Raw genomic sequence first — 27802 nt, 5'->3', positions numbered from 1 at the left:
TATGCCGGCGGTATGATAATGTATATTTGAATGGTGTTGAAATGTGGTTATTTCTTGGAGCATATTAAGGAATACTTGAAATATAGATGTTTGTTTATATTCTGCGGTAAGAGAAAGAATTGCTATTCGCCGAGGAAACGTTGTGTTAGATTTACATGAGGAGTTTCTGTGTCAAATGGAAAGAATATGTCAAAGTGTGAATATCGTGCAGATGACCATTTTAAGGTAAGATTGACATGTATTATGGTAGAATTGTGAATCGTGACAGTTTTTTTTTATCTGACATTGGTAAATGGCATGTACCGAGTATGAGAGAGTTCTTTAATATACGGTTTATTAGGCTCATGACTAAGTATACATGTGATATTTCTTTGGTGCGGTGATGTTTCAATATAATACGTATTAATTTCATTCTGTACTGTCCATACGAGTTGAGTAGCTCGTACACATAAGAGATATTGAGTAAGAGCAGTTAGCTAAAGCACATTGAGCCGTTGATGGAGGAGTGTGTGGATCGGAAACTACTTGAACAGTTAGATAGATGTTCATTTCTTTTCACGCAGATATGATTTCAATTGAAGTGTTTTAAATATAAAGAATAGGATAATGGTTAGTTAGGAGCCATATGTCGTAGGCTCTAGGGAGGTATTGTCTTAGCCCGTAAGTTGTTATTTATGCGTATTCAAGATATGTGACCAAATAATCAGAGTTCAGATTTATGAATAGAAAATTTGGAGAGCAGTTTTACAATTTCACACTCACGCAAGAGTTTGTTTGGGAAATACATACGTAAAGATATGATCAGATTTACATTCGCAATCTGACTTTATCCCACTTAATTTTTATTACGTTTCAATTTAGCAAACCATCCATTTTTATCACAGTGAGATGACTTAAATGTGGTGAGAATAATTTATATAATTAGCGTGACAGTATTCACAACAAGTATTTATATGGAGACCGTGATTGCTCAGTGATCTCTTGAGTATAATTGGAGAAAATCAATTACATTTCGGAACATGGCTACGAATATAGAAGTAAATAACTAATATGAATTTGAACATTAAATGAGAAAGGATGTAAATAATTTAAAGCTTAATTATTTTACTTTTATTTGAGCCAGCGCTGACTCTAATCCTTTATGCTTAAATATTATTAAGATAATACTACCCAGAATTCACATTAACTTACATTGAACATGATTTATTCAATAAATTTTCTTATATTTTTCTTTTAGAAAGTGCCTGTGTTTTGAATTCCTTTTGGGTAACGGCTAGTTTGTAAGTTAGCTAATAAGTTTTGTCGATAAAAGTAATTGATGAGTTTGACAAGAAGAAAGAGATTATTTTTTGAGGTTATCGGCCACAGGTCCTTACTTGAGCGTATAGGTATTCCCATGAAGTGCATCTCAACAGACCGAGTCTCTTGTGAAACCACGTAAAAAACTAACCATATAAAATCACAGATTTTATGAGCGATAGATGGAATACCCTGAGAAGAAATTGAGTTCCCGGGAGAACTTGGCACTGACCGCACGATAGGCGGGTGCACCGGACACTACAGAACTGCAAGAAACACTTGTGTTGGATACACGAGAGGCAACTTCAGTGAACATGTTTCCGTGATTCGCTGCTTCAACTGCTTGGGCAATGGATATTTCTGTACAAATTGTAATAAGGAACAGTGCTGTTCACATTGCACATATGCTCACAAATTTCATGACTGGCTAAAAATAAAGACGGAGTTGCATTAACTGTAAATTACAAATCACGGGGTGAGTTGGCCGTGCGGTTTAGGGCGCAGAGCTGAGTGCTTGCATCCGGGAGATAGTGGGTTCGAACCCCGCCATCGGCAGCCCTAAAGATGGTTTTCCGTGGTTTCCCATGATCACACCAGGCAAATGCTGGAGCTGCACCTCAATTAAGGCCACAGCCGCTTTCTTCTGACTCCCAGGCCTTTCCTATCCCATCGTAGCCATAAGACCTACGTGTGTTGATGTGAAGTAAAGCAAATTCTAAAATAATAATAATAATAATAATAATAATAATAATAATAATAATAATAATAATAATAATAATAATAAAATTTTAAAAGAATTACAAATCCAAAGAAGTGCAATTAGGCATCTACAAGAATGAAATCCTCAGCATCCTGCTATGTCATTAAATTGCCCTATATACAGATAATACTTAATATCATAAATTCTAATTTTAACTGTGGTTGAACCCTTAGTTTGATGCAAGTCTAATAGACTAATGTAACTTGGAAACAATATTCTTCTCATGGGTAAATAATGCAAAGTATTATTATTATTATTATTATTATTATTATTATTATTATTATTATTATTATTATTATTATTATTACTTGTGAGGTGTAGCTATGAAATTTACATGTATTAGTATTATTGTTTATGTAGTTATATCCGGACTTTACTGGTATAAATTATGATCTATTATTTGTGAGGTTATGTCATTAAACATGTACTGTATATATCAATACGAGTTTATTTAATATAAGAACACGTAATTAATAGTATATAACTTACCTGTATATATGATGTCTAATCCAATGTAACATTCACTGTAATAAGTCCAGAAAAACACATGGTGCGACTAGAATTGTATAGAGAATTCTTTTCATTGTAAATAGGCAATTGGAGACTCTAATTTACGAGAAAAACATGTTGTAATATCATTCTAGAAGCCCGGCCAGGCACCGTATATAAAGAGGCAGTCTTGTGAGTGATAGTTGAGTTGTTTTGATGAGACTTGTGTGGAAGTCGTGTTAGACAAGCGTTTGAAGTCAAGTATGTAAATTGATTTTGTTGGGTTGGTAGTTGACATGCAACTGTTGCAGTCTCTCCTTATTCTTCATAGCAGTGTTTTGTTTATCAAGATGGCAGTCTTTTAGGTTATGTGTAAATAAGTTGTAAATAAAATACTGTACACAACTGACAGTATCGCGTGTGTGCGTCTTTGTGAATACGTAAACTGGTGACCGTGACTAGGATGTAAGAATAATTTTCGAGTGAATACCTGTCTAAAGTTACAAACTTCATGGTTGTTCCGTTTTGAACTGACAATCACACAAGCATTTTTAATGTGAGGAAATCCATCTTTTCAATACATACAAAACTGTTGCACATAGGTTATACTACAAGATTTTTATTATTATTATGAAGGTACCTGTTTTGACATGTTTTCATTGTCATCATCAGCCTTTTGTAAAACCAAGTAAGAGAATAAATTCGCGTATAGCAACAACATACACACTCTAGATAAAAATGTTTTATATAACGACACACAATTAAAATAGTTTATACAAAATATATGAGGATTGTTACGCGTTGGCAGCGTGATAGTCTTATGTTGTCATGAGGCACTTTCTGTAAAGTTGGGTTTTGGTATGATAAAACTTGATGAACACGTTGGAGTCTTAATAGATGGCTTATTCATATTAAAATGCGGCACTGAGGTATAACCTGAGCGCTGTTAGTGGCATAGTCTTCCTTATCTTGAGATTGTACTATGCATGTCGAGAGGTGGTTTTCAGTGTACATGTGGGTCCTAGGATGATATGTATGACCGAGGATGCTCAGTTCAAGCGGAATGTGAAACCTAGAGAAAAATGGATTGGATTTTAATATGTTGTTCTATAAAGGGCAAGTCATATGAAGCAAAGGTATAGAGAGTTATAGAGTGAGACTCACCTTGCTGCAGCGTGCCAAAAAGCTTGCTCTATGGAGAGGAGTTGACAACTGGAGCTGGTTATAGAAAAGGAGAGGGGAGTAAGGTAAGGGAGGGGCTTGGATGGGAACCGCCTACGCCTATGGGGGAGGTGTTGGTGGTGGGTGTGGTGGGGACGTATGGCAAGGGAGGATGTTATGTAATGTGTGGAAGATCAAATGCTTTCTCAAAAACTTAATACCTTTGAGAACCATAATTAAAAAGTCGTAAAGAACCTTGGGTTTCTCAGAAATTTTGTTTAGGTTTATACTGGGGTTGAAAAACTGATCGAGGTGTATTAAGCAATTTTCGGTGACATCTAGGAGAGGGCCTTTCCCTAAAATCCTGAGAATCTCTGTCTTGGTCTATAGTGGTAAAATTATGTTTCACGTGATGCATGTGTTGGCCCACTGCCGAAAACTTATTGTATTTAACGGTATTGACGTGTTCCATGTACTTAATTTTGTAGTTTCTTCCATTCTGTCCTATGTATGAGGATTTGCAGTTATTGCAACTAAACCTCAAGAAGGTATTATTTTTGTTTATTGTGTTGGAGATTTCCACATTCCTATCATTGGTATGAAAGGATATGTGAATATTATAGACATGATTCTTCTGATGATGCAGAGCACAGTTCCCTGCGAAACGTAAAGAATTTCTCCTTATTTTCTTGACACGGCATAATAGGCCGGTCAAAATCGACAATAAATTAACAAAACATGAATTATCTCTGATTTCTTAGCATGTTGTTTAGACGCATTAGGAATATGTACACCCATGTTTGCAACTCTCAAAAAGTTGTGGAAAATTTTTTACACACGAAAGGTCTCCTATACAACTGCCGCTGGCACAGGGGGCGTGTGGTGCGCAGACAACACACCTGCGCATCAGTGCTCCGCTATCCCATGACATTTGCTCAGTCAGTGTATAATAGCATGGTCAACCACGCATTCAAAATACCAATGTCAAAGACAAATTTAGAGAAAGAATTAGACACAATCCATTCCATTGCCAAATTTAATGGATATAATGACTTTCATAGAAAGAATAATTAATAAATGCAAGCATCAACTAAATACGTTAGAAAAAGAAAACCCAACCCTATTACATATTTCACCTTCACTTTCAACGAAAACGTTCACAGTATCACCAACATTTGAAACATAATATCAAAATATCTTTTCGTACCAATAATAGGAACGTGGAAATAATACATAACTCCAACACAATAAACAAAAATAATACCTATTGAGGTCAGGGGTATACCGGTTTAGTTGCAATAACTGCAATTCCTCGTACATAGGGCAGACCGGAAGAAACTTCAAAATAAGGTACCTGGAACACGTCAATGCTATTAAGTACAATTAGGTTTTCGGCAGTGGGCCAACATATGCATGACTTGAAACATAATTTTACCACTGTAGTCCAAAATATGGAGATTGTACTGCCAGGATCTGTACAGTGAACAATGTAATGCACAAGACCAAGTAAAGATAGACAAGCAGTCAGATCCTGAACCTGACATCCTCCGACATGAAGTAGCAATGGCTTTGAAAATGCTGAGAACTGGAAAAGCGTGTGGACCTGATGGAATAAGTGCAGAAGTCTTGAAAGCTACAGACGATGCTTGAATTGAAATGATGTTGAAAATCTGCCCAGCACTATGGAATTCTAGAAGATGGCCCGAGGAATGGGTACAGTCTATTTGTCCCAATCCACAAGAAAGGATCGAGGAAAAAATGTGGAAATTACTGCTTAATTGCTTTGATTTCACATGCCAGTAAAGTTATGCTTCATATCCTGCACAAGAGACTCTGGGCATTTCTAGAGTATCAAATTCCTGAAGTCCAGACTGGATTCATGAAAGGAAAAGGCACCCGAGAACAGATCTTAAGCCTAAGACAAATCGTGGAAAAGGCTAGAGAATTCAATGTTCCGATATACCTGTGCTTTGTTGACTACCAAAAGGCCTTTGATACTGTCAAATGGAACCATCTTTGGAAAATTTTGGATGACGTGGGTTTGCCACTCCATTTGATTGATCTCATCAAGTCCTTGTATAAGAAAAATACAGCCACTGTGAAGATTCAAAACAAACAGTCTCAGCAGTTTTGTACAAGGGCTGGAGTTCGCCAGGGATGTATCCTGTCACCGATACTTTTCAATATCTATAGTGAATATGCAATAAGAACTGCATTAGATGGCTGGGCCAAAGGGTTTTCCATTGGGGGATGCAAGATCAACAACTTGAGATTTGCTGATGACACCACCTTGATAGAATCATCTGAAGAGCAGTTGACAGAGCTGATCAAGAGAGTAGAGGAAGTAAGCCTAGAAATTGGATTAAGCCTAAATCGACAGAAAACCAAAGTCATGATTGTTGATCGTAAGAACAACAAGAGTCCACATATCAAACAGATCGGAGGGTGTGAAATAATTGTACATTAGTATGTATATCTAGGCTCCTTACTATCCAATTCTGGTAGTTCCAAAGATGAAATAAAGCGAAGAATTGAAATAGCAAAGGTAGCAATGGTCCGTCTGCGGAAGATCTGGAAAGATAACATCACCATTAAGACAAAAAAGAAGCTTGTTGAATCTCTAGTTGCCGGGCCGATTGGCTCAGACGGTTAAGGCGCTGGCCTTCTGACCCCAACTTGGCAGGTTCGATCCTGGCTCAGTCCGGTGGTATTTGAAGGTGCTCAAATACGTCAGCCTCGTGTCGGTAGATTTACTGGCACGTAAAAGAACTCCTGCGGGACTAAATTCCGGCACCTCGGCGTCTCCAAAAACCGTAAAAGAGTAGTTAGTGGGACGTAAAGCAAATAACATTATTATTATTATTATTATTATTATTATTATTATTATTATTATTATTATTATTATTATTATTCTCTAGTCTTCTCAGTCTTCTTGTATGGCGCAGAGACGTGGACCATCCTCAAATGTGATCGTGAATGGATACAAAGCTTTGAAATGTGGTGCTGGAGGAAAATGTTAAGGATTCCTTGGACAGCTCATCCCACAAACACATCAATCCTGAACCAACTTCAGATAAAAATTTGTCTTATCGTGTAAGGTCTCTCAGCGGATTGTACGCTACTTTCGACATATAAAGCGCCGAGATGGTAGTCTTCAAAAGCTGCTTGTTGAGGGCAAAGTCCAGGGAACCAGACAACGAGGACGAGTACCAACGCGATGGATTGACATGGTGAACGGCCCCCTACAGTGTTCTCTCAGAGCAACCACATTGAAAGCTTTAGATAGGGAAGAATGGCGGAGTGTGGTTCATCGGCTAGAGGGCTGAATATTATGATAGTCACGACGCCTCAGTCACGAGGCAAAACGAAGAAGAAGAAGAAGAAGAAGAAGAAGAAAAGACCAAAACTTGTAGATTCTCAGGATTTTAGGGAAAGGCCCTCTCCTAGATGTCACCGAAAATTGCTTCGTACACCTCCATTAGTTTTTCAACTCCAATTTAAACCTAAATGAAATTTCTGAGAAACCCAAGGTTCTTTACGACTTTCTTATTACAGTTCTTAAATGTATTAAGTTTTCGAGAAAGTGTTTGATCTTCCACACAGTACATAACACCCTTGCCATAAGTCCCCACCAATTTGCCCTCCACACCCACCCCCAACACCTCCCCCCATAGTCAGTTCCCCTCCAAGCCACTCCCTTCCCTTACTCCCCTTTCCTTTTCTATAACCAGCTCCAGTTGTCAACTCCTCTCCATAGAGCAAGCTTCTTGGCATGCTGCGGCAACGTGAGTCTCACACTATAACTCTCTCCTTTGCTTCATATGACTTGCCCTTTATAGAACACCATATTAAAATCCAATCACTTTTTGTCTAGGTTTCACTTCCGCTTGAACTGAGGAACCTTGGTCCTACATATCATCCTAGGACCCACATGTGCACTGAAAACCACCTCTCGACGTGCATAGTACAATCTCAAGATAAGAAAGACTATGCCACTAACAGCGCTCAGATTATTCCTCAGTGCCACATTTCACTATGAATAAGACATTTATCAAGATTCCAACATGTTCATCAATTTTTATCATACCAAAACCCAATTTTACAGAAAGTACCTCATGACAATATAAGACTATCACGCTGCCAATGCATAACAATCCTCATATATTTTATATAAGCTATTTTAAATGTGTGTCGTTATACAAACATTTTCACCTAGTGTGTGCATATTGTTCCTGTATGTGAATTTATTCTCTTGCTTGGTTTTACGAAAGGCTGATGATGGCATTGAAAACATGTTGAAACTGGTACCTTCATAATAATAATAATAAAAATGTTGTAGTATAACTTAAGTGCAATAGTTTTGTATGTATTGGAAAGGTGGATTTCCTCACATTAAAAATACTTGTGGTAATACGAGTGTAGTGCGAATTAGAACAAAACGCAAGTGGTACTAGAAAATGTGTCTGTACAACAACTCAAAGATGAACTCGCAAAGAGAAATCTTCCAACGATTGGCAAGAATAAATTACTGAAGGCACTGTTACGAGAATATCTCGTCGTAAATGGCGAAGATCTCGAAAAGTTTTTTATCGAGGCCGATGAATGTGTTCTAACTTAATGAACATGATGCGGGCACTCGACTAAATCTCAGACGTTGATTCAACGAGTTAATTCCACCTTAACGAAATAGAATTACAAAATTTCAGACAAAATTTCTCAGTCTAATTCAGTTTTAACTGGACAAATATCACAAGTTTGCATGCAGGTGTACAAAGTAGAACAGTGCCTAGAATGAAATATCTCAACCCTAAATGATAAAATTTCATCCCAAATTCGCGACGTCACCAGTCGGTTAACACAGCCGATATCGGACATCAGGTCAATACTGGGGCAGTTTGAGCAGATCGATAGTAGAGTAAGCCAGCTGGAAGAGGAATCAGCTGAACACATACTTTTCGAATGTGAGGCGCTGGGTAGAATCAGACTCTCCACTCTAGGACTACCAGGTGAAGAGAGAGAGAGATTGATTCCAAGAAGACCCAATACGAACAATCTGCAGCTTTGTGAAGGGAGCAGGTATATCTAGGTGGGAATGAAGGAAAAACATGGTAGCAAAACATCTTGGAGGTCGACGCTAATTATGAAGTAATATTTAGAGGCCCGATTAAGAAAAGGAGGAGAAGAAGAAGCCAGCTGGAAGGGGACATCTTGAACCTCAAGGAGGAGGTGGAAACCCAGGTGTCCGGCATAAAACAACAGATTGAGGGGAGATTTCTACCGTCGCAAGAGATATTGGGAGCCATATTTCTGCTGTTGAAGGAAGGTTAGAAAACCATATTTCGACCATCAAGGGAGATGTGCATTGTATGAGGAAGAGCATCCTTCACACGGTAGAAGATAGATTAACTCAGACAGGACCTATCGCCACACCTCAACCCCCCTCAAACCTAACCAGCAATACAGGACACCTCGACCCCAAGGTGATCATGGAGAGCCTTCCGGAATTCCAGGGACGACTGGAAGAGAATCAGACTTGCTTCATCAAGGGATCAGTCAGTCTACTAGGAACGACTAATCTACCGGACCGTGCGGTTAGGGGCGCACAGCTGTGAGCTTGCATCTGGGATATAGTGGGTTCGAATCCCACTATCGGCAGCTGTAAAGATGGTTTTCCGTGGTTTCTCATTTTCACACCAGGCAAATGTTAGGGCTGTACCTTTATTAAGGCCATGGCCGCTTCCTCCCCATTCCTAGCCCTTTCTTATCTGATCGCCGACATAAGACCTGTCTGTGTCAGTGCAACATAAAGCCACTAGCAAAAAAATATTAATAATCTACCAGAGGATATCATCGTTCAGCTCATCACACTGCAGTTAAAGGGGCAAGCTGCTACTTGGTGGAATAACTTGAAGGACTTAAACCCGACGGACTTCAAGAGGGAGTTCCTTGCTAGGTTTAATTCTGATGGGGTGAAGAGCCGCTATGGTTATCCACAATTCATTCTGTCAGACAACGGGAGTCAGTTCACGTCAAGGAAGTGGCAGCAAATGATGGCTGAATGGGGTGTGGAACACTGGACCACCCCTGTTTACAACCCAAGAGCCAATCCAACGGAAAGACAGAACCGGGAGCTAAAATGGATGCTACGGGTCCACCTAATAGGAAAAGGACATCGACTGTGGGACCGTCAGATACCACAGTCCCCATTTGCCCTGCGACGACGTGTCAACCATGTCACTGGCTATTCCCCAGCGGAGCTGTTCGTTGGTCGACAGTTATACGGCTCCAGGGATTGGGAGATTCGTCCACCACCCACTTTTGGTCAAAATGATGTAGCTGGTTTCCCTAGCAGGGTGGCAGCATAAGCAGCAGCAGGACATCAAGGAAAAGCAATCTTTGGCCGAGAAGAGATCCCTTACCCAGGCCAAGGCTCAGGATGTGGAAGGGACAGATCTTCCTACCAGGCTAACAAGTACTGTGATGTAACCGCCCAGTCAGTAATAATATTGGACATCTGGAACACCTTGGGGTAGGCAATCAGTAGAGACACACTTAATTTAAAATGCCGCATCGGCTAAGGAACGGACTGAGGTGCACGACTTACGACTGACAATACTAGACTGCTTATGCTGCTGTGCATGACAGCGTATGCATGACTGCTAATGCAAGACTCACGGGAGGTAGAGGGAAGGCTGCGGCAGGGGTGGGCTGGAGGGGAGTAGCCAATGCGGTGCTTTTTTTATAACCACATGACTATGACGTATACAGCGCTGGAAATACAATATCATAGCTGTGCATACTCGCAAGGTTACATTAAATAAAATGAACACTTAACGAAATATATTACATTCCTTCCTCCTTAAGTTTTTCAATAACAACAAAACATAGGTAATGCCATACACTTGACTGGAGGACACAAAACACACCCATATAAGCCACATACAAAAAGTGATTATATAATGGAACATACAATTACAATTGAAAACTCAAATTAACATATACCTTGCTATACAGTATTATACAAAAATACAAAAGAATGAGTAGGTCACTCTACTCTGGATTGAATCTTACAATAGGTTTCCTATCTCGAAGTGGATAACGTCTCGTTGCGGCAGGTGACGTAACAGTTAGCTGTGCGGGTTGCAGAGATCGTCTGCTAGCTGCTACTGGGCTTTGACGCGGTGATGAGACAGGTTGTGAAGGGGAACTTTGTTGACACTCAGAGGCTGGTGAAAGCAGAGGAGCGGATCGTGAGGGTAGGTCAACTAACTGTGACGTTCCTCGCTCAGAGCTAACAACAACAGGGCCGGACTGTAATCCTACTAGCTGGTCTATATGTCTTTTCCAAGTCAATCCAGACTCGAGTTGAATCAAATATGTAACTGGGCCTAGTCTATGCATGTAGTCTTTAGCTAACACAGGTTGTCCTATAGTTAATTGCCTAGTGTGACTACCTCTTGCATTAGTTATTCGTTTGTCCTGTTTATTTACTACAGTTTTCTGCAAATTAGGTCTGATTAAATCCAATCTAGTTTTCAAAGGACGATTAAACATAAGTTTAGCAGGAGTTTCATTAGTAGTGTTATGTACAGCGTTACGATAAGCTATTAAAAATCTACTTAAAGCTAAATTTACATCTTCATGTTCAAAAATTGCACATTTTAAGCGTTTTTTCACAATTTTAACTGCGTTCTCAGCCTGTCCATTAGAAGCTGGATGATTTGGTGCTATCAAGGTTTGCCTTATCCCATTTTCTTTCAAAAATCTAGAAAATTCATCAGAAGAAAAGGGAGGGCCATTATCACTGACAATGAGTTCAGGAAGACCAAATCTACAAACGTAATTTCTCAATAACTTGCTTAGCTGAAGTTGAGTTAACAGTTTCAATTTTCAACCATTTGCTATGAGCGTCCATCACAATCAAATACAGTTTGCCTTTAAAAGGACCTAAGAAATCTACATGAAGTCTTTGCCATACATTGGGTGGAAATTCCCATACATGGAGTGAACTTCTAGTAGGACTGTCCCTCTGGGCAAGACACGCTGAGCAACTACTAGCTATGGCTTCGATGTCCTGATCAATTGAAGGCCACCATAAGTACGATCTAGCTAATGATTTCATTTTAACTACTCCAAGGTGTCCACTGTGTAATTCATTTAACAAGGACTTTCTCAAGGACCTTGGAATTACAACTCTGTAGCCCCACATCAAAATTCCTTGTTCTACAGTTAGTTCAGCTTGCCTTTTAACAAAGTGGCTTAAAGTTGGATCTGGTGTATTAGGCCATCCATACAACACATAACCAAGGATTTTGTTTAACTCCTGATCTTTTTGAGTTTCAATATGTATATCATTAAAGTTAATGGGAACATCAGATTCCATTATGCATTGTAAATAACTACCTATTTACTCCACACTAACATCAACGTCCTCGATCTGATTGGCTGATACAGGTAGCCTAGATAAGCCATCTGCATTGCCATGGCATTGAGATTTGACATACTGAATGTCATAGTCATAACCTGATAGAAACAATGCATAGCGTTGTAATCTACCTGCTGCAAAGGCTGGTAAACCTTTTTTAGGACCAAAAATTGTTAGAAGCGGTTTATGATCTGTACACAGAGTAAAATGTCTTCCCCATAAATACTGATTAAACTTCTTTACACCATACACAATGCTCAAGGCTTCTTTATCAATTTGGGAGTAGTTTCTTTCAGCTGAGTTTAAGACTCTACTTGCAAAAGAAAGTGGTCTCTCAGTACCATCTTTTTCTATTATACTTAAAACACTTGCAACTCCATAAGGTGATGCGTCACATGACAACTTGAGTGGTAAGTTAGGGTTGTAATGTGCTAATACCTGAGCTGAAACTAATTTTTCTTTGACTAATTCAAAAGATTTTTGACAAGCTGAATTCCAGTGAAAATCTGTATCTTTTCTAAGTAGCTGGTATAAAGGTGTAAGAATAGTAGCTACATTAGGAATAAATTTAGCATAGTAGTTCACAAGACCGAGAAATCCTTTAAGCTGTGTAACATCTTTAGGAACTGGAGCTTCAACAACTGCTTTGACCTTATCACTGGCCGTAGCTAAACCATCTTTACTTATGACATAGCCGAAATATTCTAGACTGCCACAGAAAAACTTGCACTTATCTTTACCAACAGTCAAACCATGACTACTTAGGCGTTCACACACTTCCCGTAACCTTGACAAATGTTCTGCTGTATTTGCTCCTGTCACAATAATATCATCAAGAAATGAGGCCACACCAGGTATACCGTGTAGTATTTGTTCAATAACTCTTTGAAAAATACCCGGTGCTGACGAGATTCCATAACAAAGATGGTTGTAAGCAAATAATCCTTTATGTGTACTTATAGTACATAGTTTTTTACTTTCTTCCGCTAACAACAACTGCATGTAAGCTGATGACAGATCCATTTTAGAAAACTTATCCCCTTTTTGTAAGACAACAAAGATGTCTTCAATTCTAGGCAGTGGGTGTCTATCTACTTCTAGAAAGGGGTTTAAAGTGACCTTAAAATCTCCGCAAATACGGATTTTACCATTCTTTTTTAATACCGGCACAATCGGAGTGGCCCATTCACTTGAGGATACTGGGGAAAGAATTTCCTCATCCACTAAACTTTGCAATTCTTGTTCAACCTTTTCTCTTAAAGAATAAGGTATTGACCTAGGTTTGTGGTACTTAGGTAATGCATCTGGCTTGAGGTTTAATTTTACTGGATCTCCTTTAAAACAGCCTAATTTACTAGTAAATACCTCTGGAAATTCCTTAAATAAGTCTTGTACTAATTTAGACTCTGCATTGGTTTTTACATTCGATAAGTTTACATTATTTACACTGCTGGGAATGCTTATAACAACTTGGAGCTCTTTAATCCAATCACGCCCCATAAGAGGATTAGATCCATTACTAATAACATACAATTCTAAACTCTTTTCCAGGGACTGATATTGAACATTTACTTCTAACTTCCCTACAGGCTTGATTTTCTCGTGGGTGTAAGAATTTAAAACTAAGGCTGTGGGAATCAATTGTACATGACTTAAGTTAGCCTTGTAAAAATTTTGAGAAACACCAGATACACAAGCACCAGAGTCTACTTCAAAATTAACTGGCTTTCCTTCAACAATCAAATTTACTCTAATAGGCTCAACTTTTTTATGTTACCTAACTGAGGTTGATTGATTTGATCATTTTCATCACACTGAAAAATGTTAGAAATATCATACACCTAATCACACAATTTTTCGTGACTAACAATAGGTTCATGTAAGTCTATATAATGCTGGTTAGGTTTAAGTTTGTTTCCCTGCAGATTCTTACTACCCTTAGAAAATGAAGAATTGTTTGTAGACATATTTGGTTTTACGTGAAATTGAGACTTGCTCTTATGTTTTGACTTGCACACCCTCTCTAAGTGACCCTTCTTCCGACAAAAATTACAAACATATTCCCGATAACGGCACTTGGCAGTAGTATGACCACCTTTATAACCACAACAAAAACACTGAGGCACTTTCACAACACGCGATGACACATAAGGTACATTGGAGCTCGGAGAATGTCGTGTTGAAAACTGCTGCAGTCGGGGTGTGGGGTGGTAGGCCAAGGATACTGCATCCTTGTCGGTCGCTTCCAATGATAACGCCAGCTGTTCCGCCTTCTGGAATGTGAGATTCTCCTCTGACAGTAGTCGTTTCTTGATAGATTCATTACGGACACCACTGACTAATCTGTCCCGGAGATAATCAGGAAGCTTGTCCTCGAACTCGCAATACTTGGATAATTGCTTAAGTTGAACAATATATTCGGATACAGTCTCATGTTCCAATTGATCTCGTCTGCTGAATTTATATCTTTCCACAATAAAGGAAGGTTTAGGATGGAGATGGTCCTGGATAATTTGAACTATGGTTTCAAAGGATTTTTGAGAAGGTTTATCAGGTGTGATTAAATCTTTCAACAAATTGTAGGTTTGAACACTGACCACCATCAGAAATGTGCTAACGTTTTTAGCATCTGGAATGTCATTGCACTGGACGTAAAGTTCAAAGCGTTCCACGTAGGTTGACCAAGTTTCTTCCGAACTGTCAAATGGTCCAATATTACCAATTAGGGACATGGCGTGATAGGAGTGAGCTAAAGTTTATAATTTTTCCCGGACAAACTGGAACGATCTATCCACTTTACTATCCAACCGCCTCCCCGTTCTCACCTCAGATTTCACTGGCAGTACTGACATAAACAAGATATGGAACGACTGGAAGAAAATTTTCTTTCAATGCGTAGAAAAAACCACACCAACAGTGAATATAACCAGCAGACGGAAATCTCCATGGATTACCAAGGAGATAGTGCGAGAAATTCGAAGAAGGGACCGCCTGTACCAGAAATGGAAAAGAAATCCAACCGATTATGAGTGGGAGAAATACAGGCTGGCTAGGAACAAGGCTAAACAATCTATCAGAGATTCCTACGATTCTTACATCCACAGTCTCAACACCAACTCCAAGGAACTCTGGGCTCTTCTCAGAAGTAAAGGTTGCAACAGAGCTCCATCTGTATTTAAACATAACGGTACGGCAGTCTCCACACCACAAGAAATTGCAGACACCTTCAACAGGAAATTTAAAAGTAACTTCTCCGTCCCTACTGAGGAAGAGATCATGCTATATTCAAGGTCAACATCTACCCCTCTCTTCCCTCTAACCAACCTGTATTTCTCAACGAATGAAGTAAAGGAGAGCCTTCTGAAAACAAGACCTCATGCCGCGACCGGGCCGGACCGAGTGCCAGCAAGAATTCTCAAGAATTGTGCAGTCGCCTTGGCGCCCTCGCTTTGCGCTCTCTTCAACTATTCCATTAATACCGGGTCTGTACCTTTGGAGTGGAAAGAAGCCAACGTAGTGCCAGTTTTCAAAGATGGAGATAAGGAAAACGTAGATGATTACCGCCCAGTTTCTATAACATCAGGGGTCTGTAAATGTATGGAACGTCTAGTTGCTAAATGTATGTTGGATTTTCTCAAGGAGAGAAACCTGCTGAACTCAAACCAGCACGGCTTCATTCCGGGAAAATCCTGCACAACACTTCTAACAAAAGTCATTGATGACTGGCAGTTCTCTTTGGAGCAGACTGATGTCTCACAAATAGACTGTGTGACTCTGGACTGGAGCAAAGCTTTTGACCAGGTGTCACATCAAAGACTTCTGTTAAAACTTAGCAACTACGGCATTCAGGGTAAACTGCTGTCATGGTTGAGGTCATTTTTGGTGGGTCGAACGCAATGTGTTGTGTACGGAGGAGCCAAATCAGACCAAACCACAATTACTTCTGGAGTAATTCAGGGCAGTGTGATAGGGCCCCTCCTGTACACGATTTATGCTCTCGACTTACCGGATTGTGTAAATTCGACCATGGCGCAGTATGCCGATGACACAGTCATTTACAGAGCCATGAAAAACAGTGGTGATATTGTACAATTCCAATCGGATCTGGATAGTATAGCTCTGTGGTGTGAGGTAAATAGATTGTATATAAATATTAAGAAGTGTAAATATATAAGACTAAGCAGAGCTAAACAACCACTCCAGAACCAACCTACTCTATGTGGAATCCAACTGCCGACTTCTAACTCCATCAGACTGCTCGGTATTCACATTACGGACAATCTGAAATGGAATAAACACGTGGAGGAAGTGAGGTGTAAGGCATACCGGGCGCTAGGTTTCGTCCGTAGATGTCTCTCGGGAGGAAGAAGTAAAGCCCTACGAACGGCTTATATTTCCCTTGTGCGGCCCATACTATTATATGGCCTTCCTTCCTGGCATCCAACTACAACGGAAAATATGAGGAAACTAGAAGGTATCCAGCGACGAGCAGAACGTTTAATTAACAAACACATCCCCTTAAACACAGCCAGGTCATTGCCACCAGTGAACTCGTTATGTACACAAATAGATGTAGCCTTCCTTAGGAAATCCCTGACAGATAACACACACCTCTTCCCTTTCCACCGCCTGCAGCTCAATTACCGCTCTGTTAAAAGAGGCCAAGGAGTTACTCTTGTCCCTCCCTTCGCTAGAACAACCTCATATTTAAATGGGTTTTACTCAAGGGCTGCTCGTACGTGGAACCTTATACCATCTGAGGTAAAGCTACTTCCTCTTCCTCACTTCCTCCGCGAAGTAAAGAAAATGTATATGTAAATATAAACCTATATGTGATGTATATAACTTGTATAAATTAGAATTGCAAGAAGGATGGGTGCAAGTACAGGTGTATGTGGGCGAATGTGTATGCGTGCGCGTGTGTGAGTGGTTGTGAATGAGTGTGTACACAGGGGTCTGAGTGAGAGTAAAAATGGCTGGGTGTTCTTACTCTAATAATTTCAGGATAAATCAAGATAATTATTATTCTAAGGGTACAGTGTTTGTAGTGTAAATATGTAAATTTAAAATTGTCTACATAAGTTTGTATGTAAATATTCAGTAGAGTTTATGTACACATGTGGAGATGGAGGCACTTCCGTGTATGTGGGGCTTGCCCTTTCTCCATCTACCACCCCTAAATTGTACATGTACAATTTAAGGAAAATAAATAATAATAATAATAATAATAAAGTCGAAAAGGCAGCGAAAAAACTGTCGTTCAAAGGCATGGAGTGAAAGACATACCCAATATTACATCGTGAGAAGAATGTTCAAGAGAACGGAGTGCAGTATGTTGAGTCATGTAGTGTGGAACATACCAGAATGTTCTGTCGCCATGAGGAAGCGCGGGAACGTGATGACTGTTATCATTTACCTCGTCGCCAATTTTTACATCTGGAACACCTTGGGGTAGGCAATCAGTAGAGACACACTTAATTTAAAATGCCACATCGGCTAAGGAACGGACTGAGGTGCACGACTTACGACTGACAATACTAGACTGCTTATGCTGCTGTGCATGACAGCGTATGCACGACTGCTAATGCAAGACTCACGGGAGGTAGAGGGAAGGCTGCGGCAGGGGTGGGCTGGAGGGGAGTAGCCAATGCGGTGCTTTATTATAACCACATGACTATGACGTATACAGCGCTGGAAATACAATATCATAGCTGTGCGTACTCGCAAGGTTACATTAAATAAAATGAACACTTAACTAAATATATTACAGGTTTCACGCAGATCTCGCACCTAAGTGGGTTGATCCTGCCGAGGTGGATAAGCAGCTGGGCCCTGGGGTCTACTTACTAAAGACCAACTCTCCTGTCAAGGTCCACGCATCGGAGATGCGGCGAGTCACCCAACTGCTGCGCTCACAGAGTAAGCCTGGTACTGCCGTCGGTCCACCTAGAGGAGAGGCTAGTAATGACACAATAACAATCTAGTCATGAGGAGAACGCATCGACTATCATTGAGGAAGAGGCTGGCAGCGAGGCAACACTGACCCCCGACACGGCACGATCCGATGAAGAGAACACATCCAGTGATGTCGAGGAAGAGAGAAGATATAATCTACGACCAAGGCAAAGTCGATGAGTGGGATAGACTGTTGAAATTATTTCAAGTTATATGGGGGATACTGATGCAAGTGTAATAGACTAATATAACTTGGAAACAATATTCTTCGACCCATGGATAATTATTATTATTATTATTATTATTATTATTATTATTATTATTATTATTATTATTATGAGGTGTGGCTATGAAGTTGTTTACATCTATTAGTCTTGGTGTTATTCTTATTTACGTCGTTATGTCCGGACTTTATTTGGCATAAATTACGATTGTATTATTTGTGAGGTTATTTCATGAAACATCTGCTGTATATATATGTAAATATGAGTTTATTTAATGTAAGAACACATAATTAATAGTATATAATTATTACCTGTATATGAGATGTATATAATCCATTGCAATATTGTGCAGCACACTATTATCCAGAACAAAGGCATCTTTGACTCTAGAGAATTACAGGAACTTCCTTACATTGTAACTTGGCTACTGGAGACTCTCGAATTTACGAGAAGATATGTTGTCATATTATTCTAGAAACCTGGCCATGTAACGTATATTAAGAGGCAGTCTTGATGGTAAGAGTTGAGTTGTTTTAATGAGACTTGTGAGGAAGTTGTGTTAACTGAGTGTTTGAAGTTAAGTATGTGAATTTGTTATGTTGGTAGTTGGTTGTGACATGCTACTGTAGCAGTCAATGTTTTTTCAAGATGGATGTGCATTAGTGTGTGTAAATAACTTGTAAATAAAATAGTGTACACAACTGACAACATTTTGTATGCATCTTTGTGGATACATTAAGGGTCAAGTGGCTATTACCAAACTTAACACCCAAACGGAAGCCCAACGGCTACAGGCGGAGGAGTCCTCCCTTTGGAGGCCAGGTGTAGACTTTGTGTAGGAAATAGCACATCAATTTGCCAGAAAGGAGAACGTGTTAAATAGTGTAGATAACAAAAGAAGACCCTAGTCCCAACAGCAGATAAAACTGAAGAAATTTCTTCTGTCAACATCTGTACTTCATTGAAGCGGTTGCAAATGGCGTCTGTACTCCTGAGGAGCGGCCTGTAGTTACACCTGGCAGTAGGTATAAAGTTCCTCTTAGAATGGTGACCCCACCATAGAAAAAACCTATATATGATATGGTACTTCTGAACTTGCCTTGGAAATGGTTAGGACATACCCTCCACGTGACACTCAGTTCCTTGAGTATTGGCGGAACTGTGAAAAATGGGCAACTAGTATCAAACATCATGTAAGTGGGCATAATCATAATCAAACTTATGACCCTGACAGGAAAGGCAGAAGAAGTGGTGGATTTTATGGGGAAGGAGTGTACAGAAATTATGGGAATGAGCAAAGTGAAGTGGAAGGAGAAAGTAAAGAAGAGAATGAGGAAAGGATATGCACTGCATAGGAGTAGTGGCCAAGAAGAAAGAAAAAAAAAAAAAAGAAAAAAATGGAGTGGGTGTGATCATTGCAAAACAGCTGGAGGAGAATGTGGATATGGTAGAGTAGATCAGCAACAGGATAATGGAAATTAGGCTGAGAATGAGGAACGAAGTGAAAGACTTACACTAGTGTATGCACTACCGACAGGGCAAAAAAGGTGGATATTGAGGAATCCCTGGAGATAATAGAAAAGGGGATAAATGATGTGGAAGTGTTTATAATGCGAGACTTAAATACACAGGTGGAAAGTGAAAGACTAGGAAAGGAAGAAATATTCGGATCATATGGATAGGGGAAAAGGAATGAAGGCAGAGAGGAAATAGTTTCGTTTTTTGAGGAATGTAATGAAATTGTTCAACACGTGGTTTTGTAAGGAAAACAGCAAGAATATTACAAGATATCTCTGGGGTGACAGAAGAATAAAATCAGTAAATGATACTTACTGGTGGAAAGGACTAATGGCAGATAGTTGATAGATGTAACTGCTTTAGGGGAAGCATTCAGTGGAGATCATAGAATTGTCATAGCAAAAATGAAAATGGGGAAGTTGGAAAAATTAAGGGTAATACATACCTGCCAAGTATTCCGCTTTTTCCGTAAAATGTACGGATTCTGAGTGTGTTTTACGGTTGTACGGGTGAACAACATTATTGTATGAATTTTGAATATCTGCGCTTGGTTTCGCTTTCTGCGGTCAAATCGGAATTTTTTACTTTCGATAGTAGCTGGTAATACGAGATGCAGTGTGTGAAATTCGACCGGTAAATGTATTGATAATCACCGTGCTTCTGTCACCTGTTCTACCTCAACTGCTACTTCTAGTGGTCGGTTAGTGGGTCGAGGAGAAGCGTTGGCACCAGGATGCTCGTGCGCACAGCACTCCGGCCTAAAAGACTAGCAACTCCGAATCGCTCGTACATTCTCGCGTAACACGTTGCCGCTGTTATATGCTAAGAGTATTGAGCAGTCCCTCTAAATTCAAAAAAACTTTTGCATATATTTTTCTTATGTACGATGATCAATGTGGGAAAATTGTGACCGAAGACAAGTTTTCGATGATCGATGTGACAAAACGATAGTTCGAGAAAGGATAGATGCGGGAAAATTTAACATTGGTTTATATGGAACATTTTTGGGACCGAATAAATTCAATGATGAATACGGGAAAACGACAGTTCCGGGAACGATGCATCGAGGTTCTGCTGTATTTGACTTGCCCTGCCGTCCTTTTACATTATGTCTCAAGAGTGTTATACATGTGCGTGTTATTAAAAAATTTCCGTTTCAGGATCTTCCGGATTTCTCTTTTTGAAAGTTGGCAGTTATGGTAATAAGAGATAGTAAAATAAAAGTGAGGTAATTGAAAGAAGAATGTACAGGAAGAATTTCTAGAGAGATTGAAACAACAAATTCCAGTTATTGCAGTAGAAAATGTGGAAGACAAATGGTCCAACTTCAGGAGGGCATTTGTAAGTGGGGGGGGGGGGGGAGTGCCTGTCATAGAACATCGATGATTGAAAGAATAGCAGATACCATGGTGGAAGTGAGAGAAGCAGTGAAAGAAACGAAGAAAGCCTGGCAAGAATGGGTTAGAGATAAAAAAGAAGAAAACAAAAGTAATTATTTTGATAATAATAAAAGGAAATGTAAGAAATTGGTAATGAAAGAAAAAGAAGAAGAATTGGGAGGAATGCACACAAAAGGTGGAAACGGATGGAGCTGGTAAAAGAATGCTGTATGGAATAATACGAAGTAATAATAAAGAAAGAGTTTCTACAAAGCTGATGAAAGAGGAAGGTGGAGATTTGATCACACAACTAGATGAAATAAGAGAAAATGGAAGGAGTATTTATATAAACTGTTGAATGTGAGAAATTGTGCAGAGGAGACTGTAATAATAAAGTGTGATGACTCAACAGGAGATGTCGATATAACCACGATTGCATTAGCAGTCTGTAAAATGAAAATGGGGAAGGCACCAGTAATGGGTGAAATTAGTGTGGAAATTATAAAGGCTGCTGGCTGGCCTTGCTGGACTATCATGGGTGTACAAATTGTTCAATTATGTATGGAAGCAGAAATGTGTTCCAGAAGATCTCTGGGAAGGGAATGATAACCACTCTTAAAAAGAGGGGGACAAATGAGGGTGATAACTATAGAAGAATTACACTCTTATCATAAGTGGCAAAAATACTGGAAAGGATATTAGAGAAGAGAATGGGAAGAAAGGAAGAAGGAGAGTTGCAAGAGGATTGGTATGGCTTTAGAAGTGGAAGATCTACAGTGGATGCAATCTTCAGCCTGAGGCAATTAATGGCAAAGAATTGGGAATTTGGAAAGCATCAGGTCATGCCATTCATTGATGTAACAAAGGCATAAAATATTGTTCCCATAGAGAAGGTTTGGTAAACCATGGTCAAAAAGAGATAGGTACACAAACTATAGAAATGGTGCAAGCAGTGTACAACAACTGCGTCAGCAGCATACAGACTCCGGTTAGAAAGATGGAATGATTTAGAAATGAAACTGGACTAAGACGGGAGTTATCTGTTTCTGATGGTTATGGATGAGATTTCAAAATAGACAGAGGAAGTAAATAGGAATACGGAGATGAAGTTATTAATATTTGCAGATAATATTGTGGCCTGGGGAACGAACCACAAAGAAGTTCAAGAATAACTAGATGCGCTGAACGAGAAAATTCAAACATATGGTATGAAAATCAGCGCTGAGAAAAGTAAGACCATGATGATATCAAGAGGAAAAGGACAAGGGAAAGGCATTGTGAAAATTAGTGGTCAAAGTCTTGAAATTGTTGACAGTTTCGAATACCTAGGGAGTGAATTAATGCTGAATATAAGGCTGGACATGGAGATTGGCAAGAGGGTGCAACATGGCAATACATTCTACAAGAATGTAAGAAACCTTGTCTGGTGTAGGGGAGGACCAAGGAAGTTTAAACTGATAATGTACAAAATGTATTATACACCCATATTGACTCGTATGACAGAGGCAAGTAGGGAGAAGAATATAATTCAAGCTAGTGAGCTGAAATACCTAAGAAGTATGATGAAAATGGCAAGTAAAGACAGATTGAGAAACAAAGATGTGAGAAAGGAGGTCAGAATGGAAAACCTAAATGAGAGAATTGAAAGGAGTAAACTAAATTGTTTGGACATATGAAGAGGATGGAGGAGGAAAGAATACCGAAACAGATAATGCAGATGAATTTTGAGGGGAAGAGAGTGAGAGGTAGTCCTGGATCAAGGTGGATCGATTCAATAAAGAGGAGTGCAAGAAGAAGAAACCTGGACTAGGACAAATTGATGGAAGAGGAATGGTGGAAGGACGGAGGAAGGTGGAGAAATGCCATAAATGCCAAGACCTGGATAAGGGAAAGAGAGAGGAGGAGGAGGAGGATGAAGATGTTCGTTATTTTAAGATTGTGTAAAATAGGATCGATGCTAGTAATGTGGAGACCTCGCCACATGCAACTGCTGTAACACAGTTATCTGCAACCTCAGTCCACGTACGAATATGGTATATAATGTATTGAACTTTCATACATCTGAGTCCATTATTAACAAGAGGAAAAACGAGATATGAACAGCATTAACAGATGAAATTTTGAAGAAATAGCTCTTTTGGAAAGAAACCCCTTTCTTCTGCCCAGAAAGTAACTAAATTGTCGAAAGCGAAACTGTACCGATTCCTGTCTAAAATTTAGGGGGGGGGCAATGACCTTGATGTTAGGCCCCTTTAAACAACCACCATCAAAATTTAAGGGAGCCTGGCAGTGGTGTGAGGATTGAGTTTTGTAACTGTTCGTGTCCGACCGCTTTGTGTTGTATGGTATCCGATATGTTCTTGCAGGATTATAGATTATATCAAAATATAAATGCTGACTTACACATAAGCCTTGTTCTGAGATCATTCTTTCAAGAACTGACAGATGAAGAAAGATGTAATGATCACTTCGTGCAAAGTAATGCAACAGCACACACTGCCTAATCAGTCTGGTAGTATTAAAAGATGTTTCCAAGGGTCATGTGGGCAAGTAGCTTGCTAGACCCTGCTATTGAAGTCCCTGTAATTGTTATTAGTGGGGAATGTTGAAAGGAAAATGTATGCCTACAACCCTAGCACATTAGAAGAACTGTAGAACATTCAACAAGTGATATCGAACATATCACAAGCTGAAATTTGTTGACTGGAAATTTGGGGGATTTTAAATGTATTTCAGAGCTGGGCGACATTACTATGGGCACCTTCCGTTTAATGCCAGTTAAGTTTTGAGTCTCTTAGGCCCATATTCACCAATGCCTGTAAGTGCTTTTATCTTGGTTTAAAGAGAGGAAAGCTGAAATAACTTGAATTTGTATCCACCAGCAATATTATCATGGATAATGGTTATCTCAGTTTGAAATATACCTGGAGAAATGTTGGATGGTAAGATAGGAAATTTAAGATAATAGCCTTTCAAGATGGCAGACCATAGCAGACTGGAATATTTAACTGAAAGAAAAAAATTACAGTGGTGAGGATTATAATCAGGATTATGCAATAAAACATCCTAGGTTGATAAAAAGAATGTGCTACATATTTTGAGGACTACGATGCTGCTGATTTCGAAACACAATTTTGGATGTCTAAAACTATCTATGAATGAACATAACCTGGAATTCTTGATTATGGCTTATATCTTGCACGGTACACAATTAGGTATGATTTTTTAATTAAGACTGAGGAATATTGCTTTTTTTTGTGAAATATACAACGTGTATGCTATCAAAAGCAAAGCAAAGTCATCTCCGTACAGTCCATGAAAGGCCCTTGGAGGGGTGGAAGGTAAAGGCTTTCACTCTCTGTAACTTCGGCACTTGATGGGGTTGAGTGGTTAGCTCTATGCCTGGACGCGTTTGCCCCCAGGAATTAACCTGGTACTCATTTTTGGTGTAGGTTGAGTGAACATCACGGCTATGTGCACCTCCGGAAGTAGAAATCTTGTTTCTCAAATTTTACGACTTCCTGGTGGGGATTCGAACCCACGTCCTTCCGGGCGAACCGAGCACGCCTTTACCACCTCCGCCAGGCAGCCCCTGTGTGTATGCTATAATTTTAATGCTTTCTTCCACCATATTAAATAACAATCCCTTCTCGTGGAACGTCATATTAGGTTTCTTTCTTCGTTTCTGGTCGATAGTGGGCATTACTTATGATAAATTATTTGTGAACACTGAATGTAACTTAAAACTTGTTACATTTCAGTAATGGTGGCAGCACATTGTCATTTGTTTTCCATGCATCAGTATGAAATATTTAAGGTCCTAATTCAGATTGAAATGAAAATTTAGTTTTGGTAAACCAAGATAATATATTCTAAGATAAATACAAAAGTGAGCATTATCCGAGAAAAATAACATTTTCAGAGTTTTGGAAATCTAAGATAACAGTGAAAGTAACTGGCATTGGTTAATACAGGTCTTATTGTCACCAGAAATGGCTTTCTATTACTGTTCTGTGATGGCGAATAGCTCCAGATGCAGCACACACTTTACTGGCCAGGGCAAGTGTCAATGCAGCTGCTTGCTATAGCTTGAGTGATGTTGCTTGCACAGGTATAAAATAGACATCTGTTAAGATCCATGTAACAGTGCTGCTTTAAATTGATCTTTAATGGCCAGGTCGCTTAATCAGTGTAAGTGTTGATATGTTAGTGGAGTTACAAATTTTAAATTTTAATGTTTAATTTAATTCATTATCTCCTTGTAATTTATGAATTTTTGCCTTAAGTAATGTTTTGAAATGTCTTTCAGATATTGATTCTCCTGACCAAGAAATTCATAGGGCGATCAAATCCCCATTTCATTTTGCTCATCTCAGTCCATCGGATCCTGGTATAATAACCGCATATGCGTGTGCCATCTTACAAGTAGAGCAATGTATTCCAAAGAAGAACTTGAAGCACACTTTCGGTAGGTATTTTTGTGCAGGTTATTAATAACAAATATTGTACAGGTGATAATACAAATATTCTGGATGCCATCTGACTTTGTAAAGTGTCTCTAATCCAGAGTACTGTTCTTCAGACTTAAACTGATTTATGCGCAGTCTATTTGTATGTGGTAAGATTACTTCTGTCAATAATAATACTTTGATATTTTTTGTAACTCCTGACACAACCACCAGCACCCCCTCCCTTTACCTCAGTACTTAACATTTCCCTGCTTAGTGATCCTTCTCTTGTTTTCTGAGATACAATCTTTAGGACTGAATGGGTTTGAATTTATGTCAAAACAAATTAGCACTTTTGGTAACTTCACTTTAGTTCTTTAATATTTTTTCTTTCCAGAATTTCTGTCATATTACTTCTGGTCCTCTCGGGGGGTTGGAATGAGGAAAAACACTTGTTACATACAGCCTCATGTCACCTGTTGGCTTGCAGAATGCCAGCACGCTGTTCTTATGACTAAGTCTGATTTAATTACAATCTTCGTGGTCATTGTTGTCATCATCATCGATTCTCCTCTCCAACAGGCTGAGCATGGGGGGTATGGGAATGGAGAATCCTCTTCGAAGAGGTGTTTTACCTCTATCCCTTGCCCTTTGCCCTGGCTTATTACAGGCAGAGCCTGGCTTCCCACATACTGGACTAAGTTCAAAAGTGTCATAAATGTTTTCTGTCTACATATGGTATTCATTTTGGAAAAGATTGGAAAAGTTTATATTGTTATGCAGCTTGTATGCTATGCAGGTGTAGTTATGGGGTTTGAAATATATATTACCAAGCAAATAGTTGCACAGTTTGGATCACATAACTATCAGTTTGCATTCAGGAGATAGATTCAAACCCCACTAATGGCAGCCGTGAAGATGGTGTTCTGTGGTTTCCCATTTTCACCCCAGACAAATGCTGGGGCTGTACCTTAATTAAGACCACGGTTGATTCCTCCCCACTCCTAGGCCTTCTCTATCCCATCGTTGCCTTAAGACCTATCTGTATTGACGTAAAGTAAAGCAAATTGTAAAAATTATATGGCATGTTCCAAGTGCAAGTGGATAAAGTCCATTTTGTAAATAAATTGAGGTAATCAGTGCACTGGTTTGTTCAGGATACCCTCTTTCTATTTTGCAATCAACAAAGCTCTAGCTGTTTTACTGTCCGCAAGAGGTAGAGGTTGCTTTTTCACTGAGTACAATGTCATTTGTCTTCAGAGCACAAGTAGTACACGTCCTCAAGGTCGGTTACTTAAATTTCAAGTATGGACTCTGATGTATTAAGTGGGTAACTTCCGCACAACAGAAGAAAACCAAAATTCAAACACTAATAATCATTTTCCCATATTTGATTAGCAAAACGCACTACGAATACCAGAGTGAACTACTGTACTTCTGTGGCTGTTTATAAAAGGAATTGGTTGTCTGCAATTTTGGTATTTATTCTTTTAATTCTGGCAAGTCATGTATTCACATATGGGATAAAACAGGAGGGGGAAGGGGTTCCCAAGACATTCCTTCTTGTTTAGTAAAACATTAAAAACCCACACTTAAGCTTGTTAAACCATAGTTCTTTATTCAGACTCGTGCACTGGCCAAAATAGAAACATTAAAATGGCTTTATCACTATTGAAGTGGACACAAGATCCTGACATAGCAGCTACAACCATTGATCACAAGTTTATGGTTAGTAGTCGCTCAACCGAGCTTGATAGCTGCAGTCGCTTAAGTGCAGCCATTATCCAGTATTCAGGAGATAGTGGATTCGAACCCCACTGTCAGCAATCATGAAGATGGTTTTCCGTGGTTTCCCATTTTCACACCACGCAAATGCTGAGACTGTGCCTTAATTGAGACCACGGCCGCTTCCTTCCCACTTCTAGCCCTTTCCTATCCCCTTGTCACCTTAAGACCTATCTAGCAAAAAGAAAAAAAAAAAGTTCTCACTCATACCTTCCAAATTAATTGGATTTTGGTATTGTAGAGATAGCTAGGAAAAAACACCAGTTTGTGTTTAGACCACGAGCCTGGATAGAAATTGTGCTAATCTCCTAAGTTTGAACTAAGTGCAAAAGAGATGATTTCTTATCAACTGAACCACT

General features: G+C 39.3%; 1 protein-coding gene across 2 annotated transcripts in view; it reads left to right on the top strand.

The window, feature by feature from the left end:
* Positions 1 to 27802, top strand: part of Acf (ATP-dependent chromatin assembly factor large subunit) — a 711969-nt gene that overhangs the window by 461482 nt on the left and 222685 nt on the right. For both annotated transcript variants that reach the window (XR_011017808.1, XM_068226116.1), the window contains exon 17: positions 25520 to 25678. Coding sequence is in view for 1 of the 2 variants with exons in the window: in XM_068226116.1 (XP_068082217.1) it covers positions 25520 to 25678 (159 nt within the window). In the remaining variant the exon portion in view is untranslated. The remainder of the gene's footprint in view (positions 1 to 25519; positions 25679 to 27802) is intronic.

The sequence above is a fragment of the Anabrus simplex genome, chromosome 2 (assembly GCF_040414725.1).
Source record: "Anabrus simplex isolate iqAnaSimp1 chromosome 2, ASM4041472v1, whole genome shotgun sequence".
Lineage (NCBI taxonomy): Eukaryota > Metazoa > Arthropoda > Insecta > Orthoptera > Tettigoniidae > Anabrus > Anabrus simplex.
Note: the sequence above shows the minus strand (reverse complement) of the source record. Positions and strands in the feature narration are given on the sequence as shown.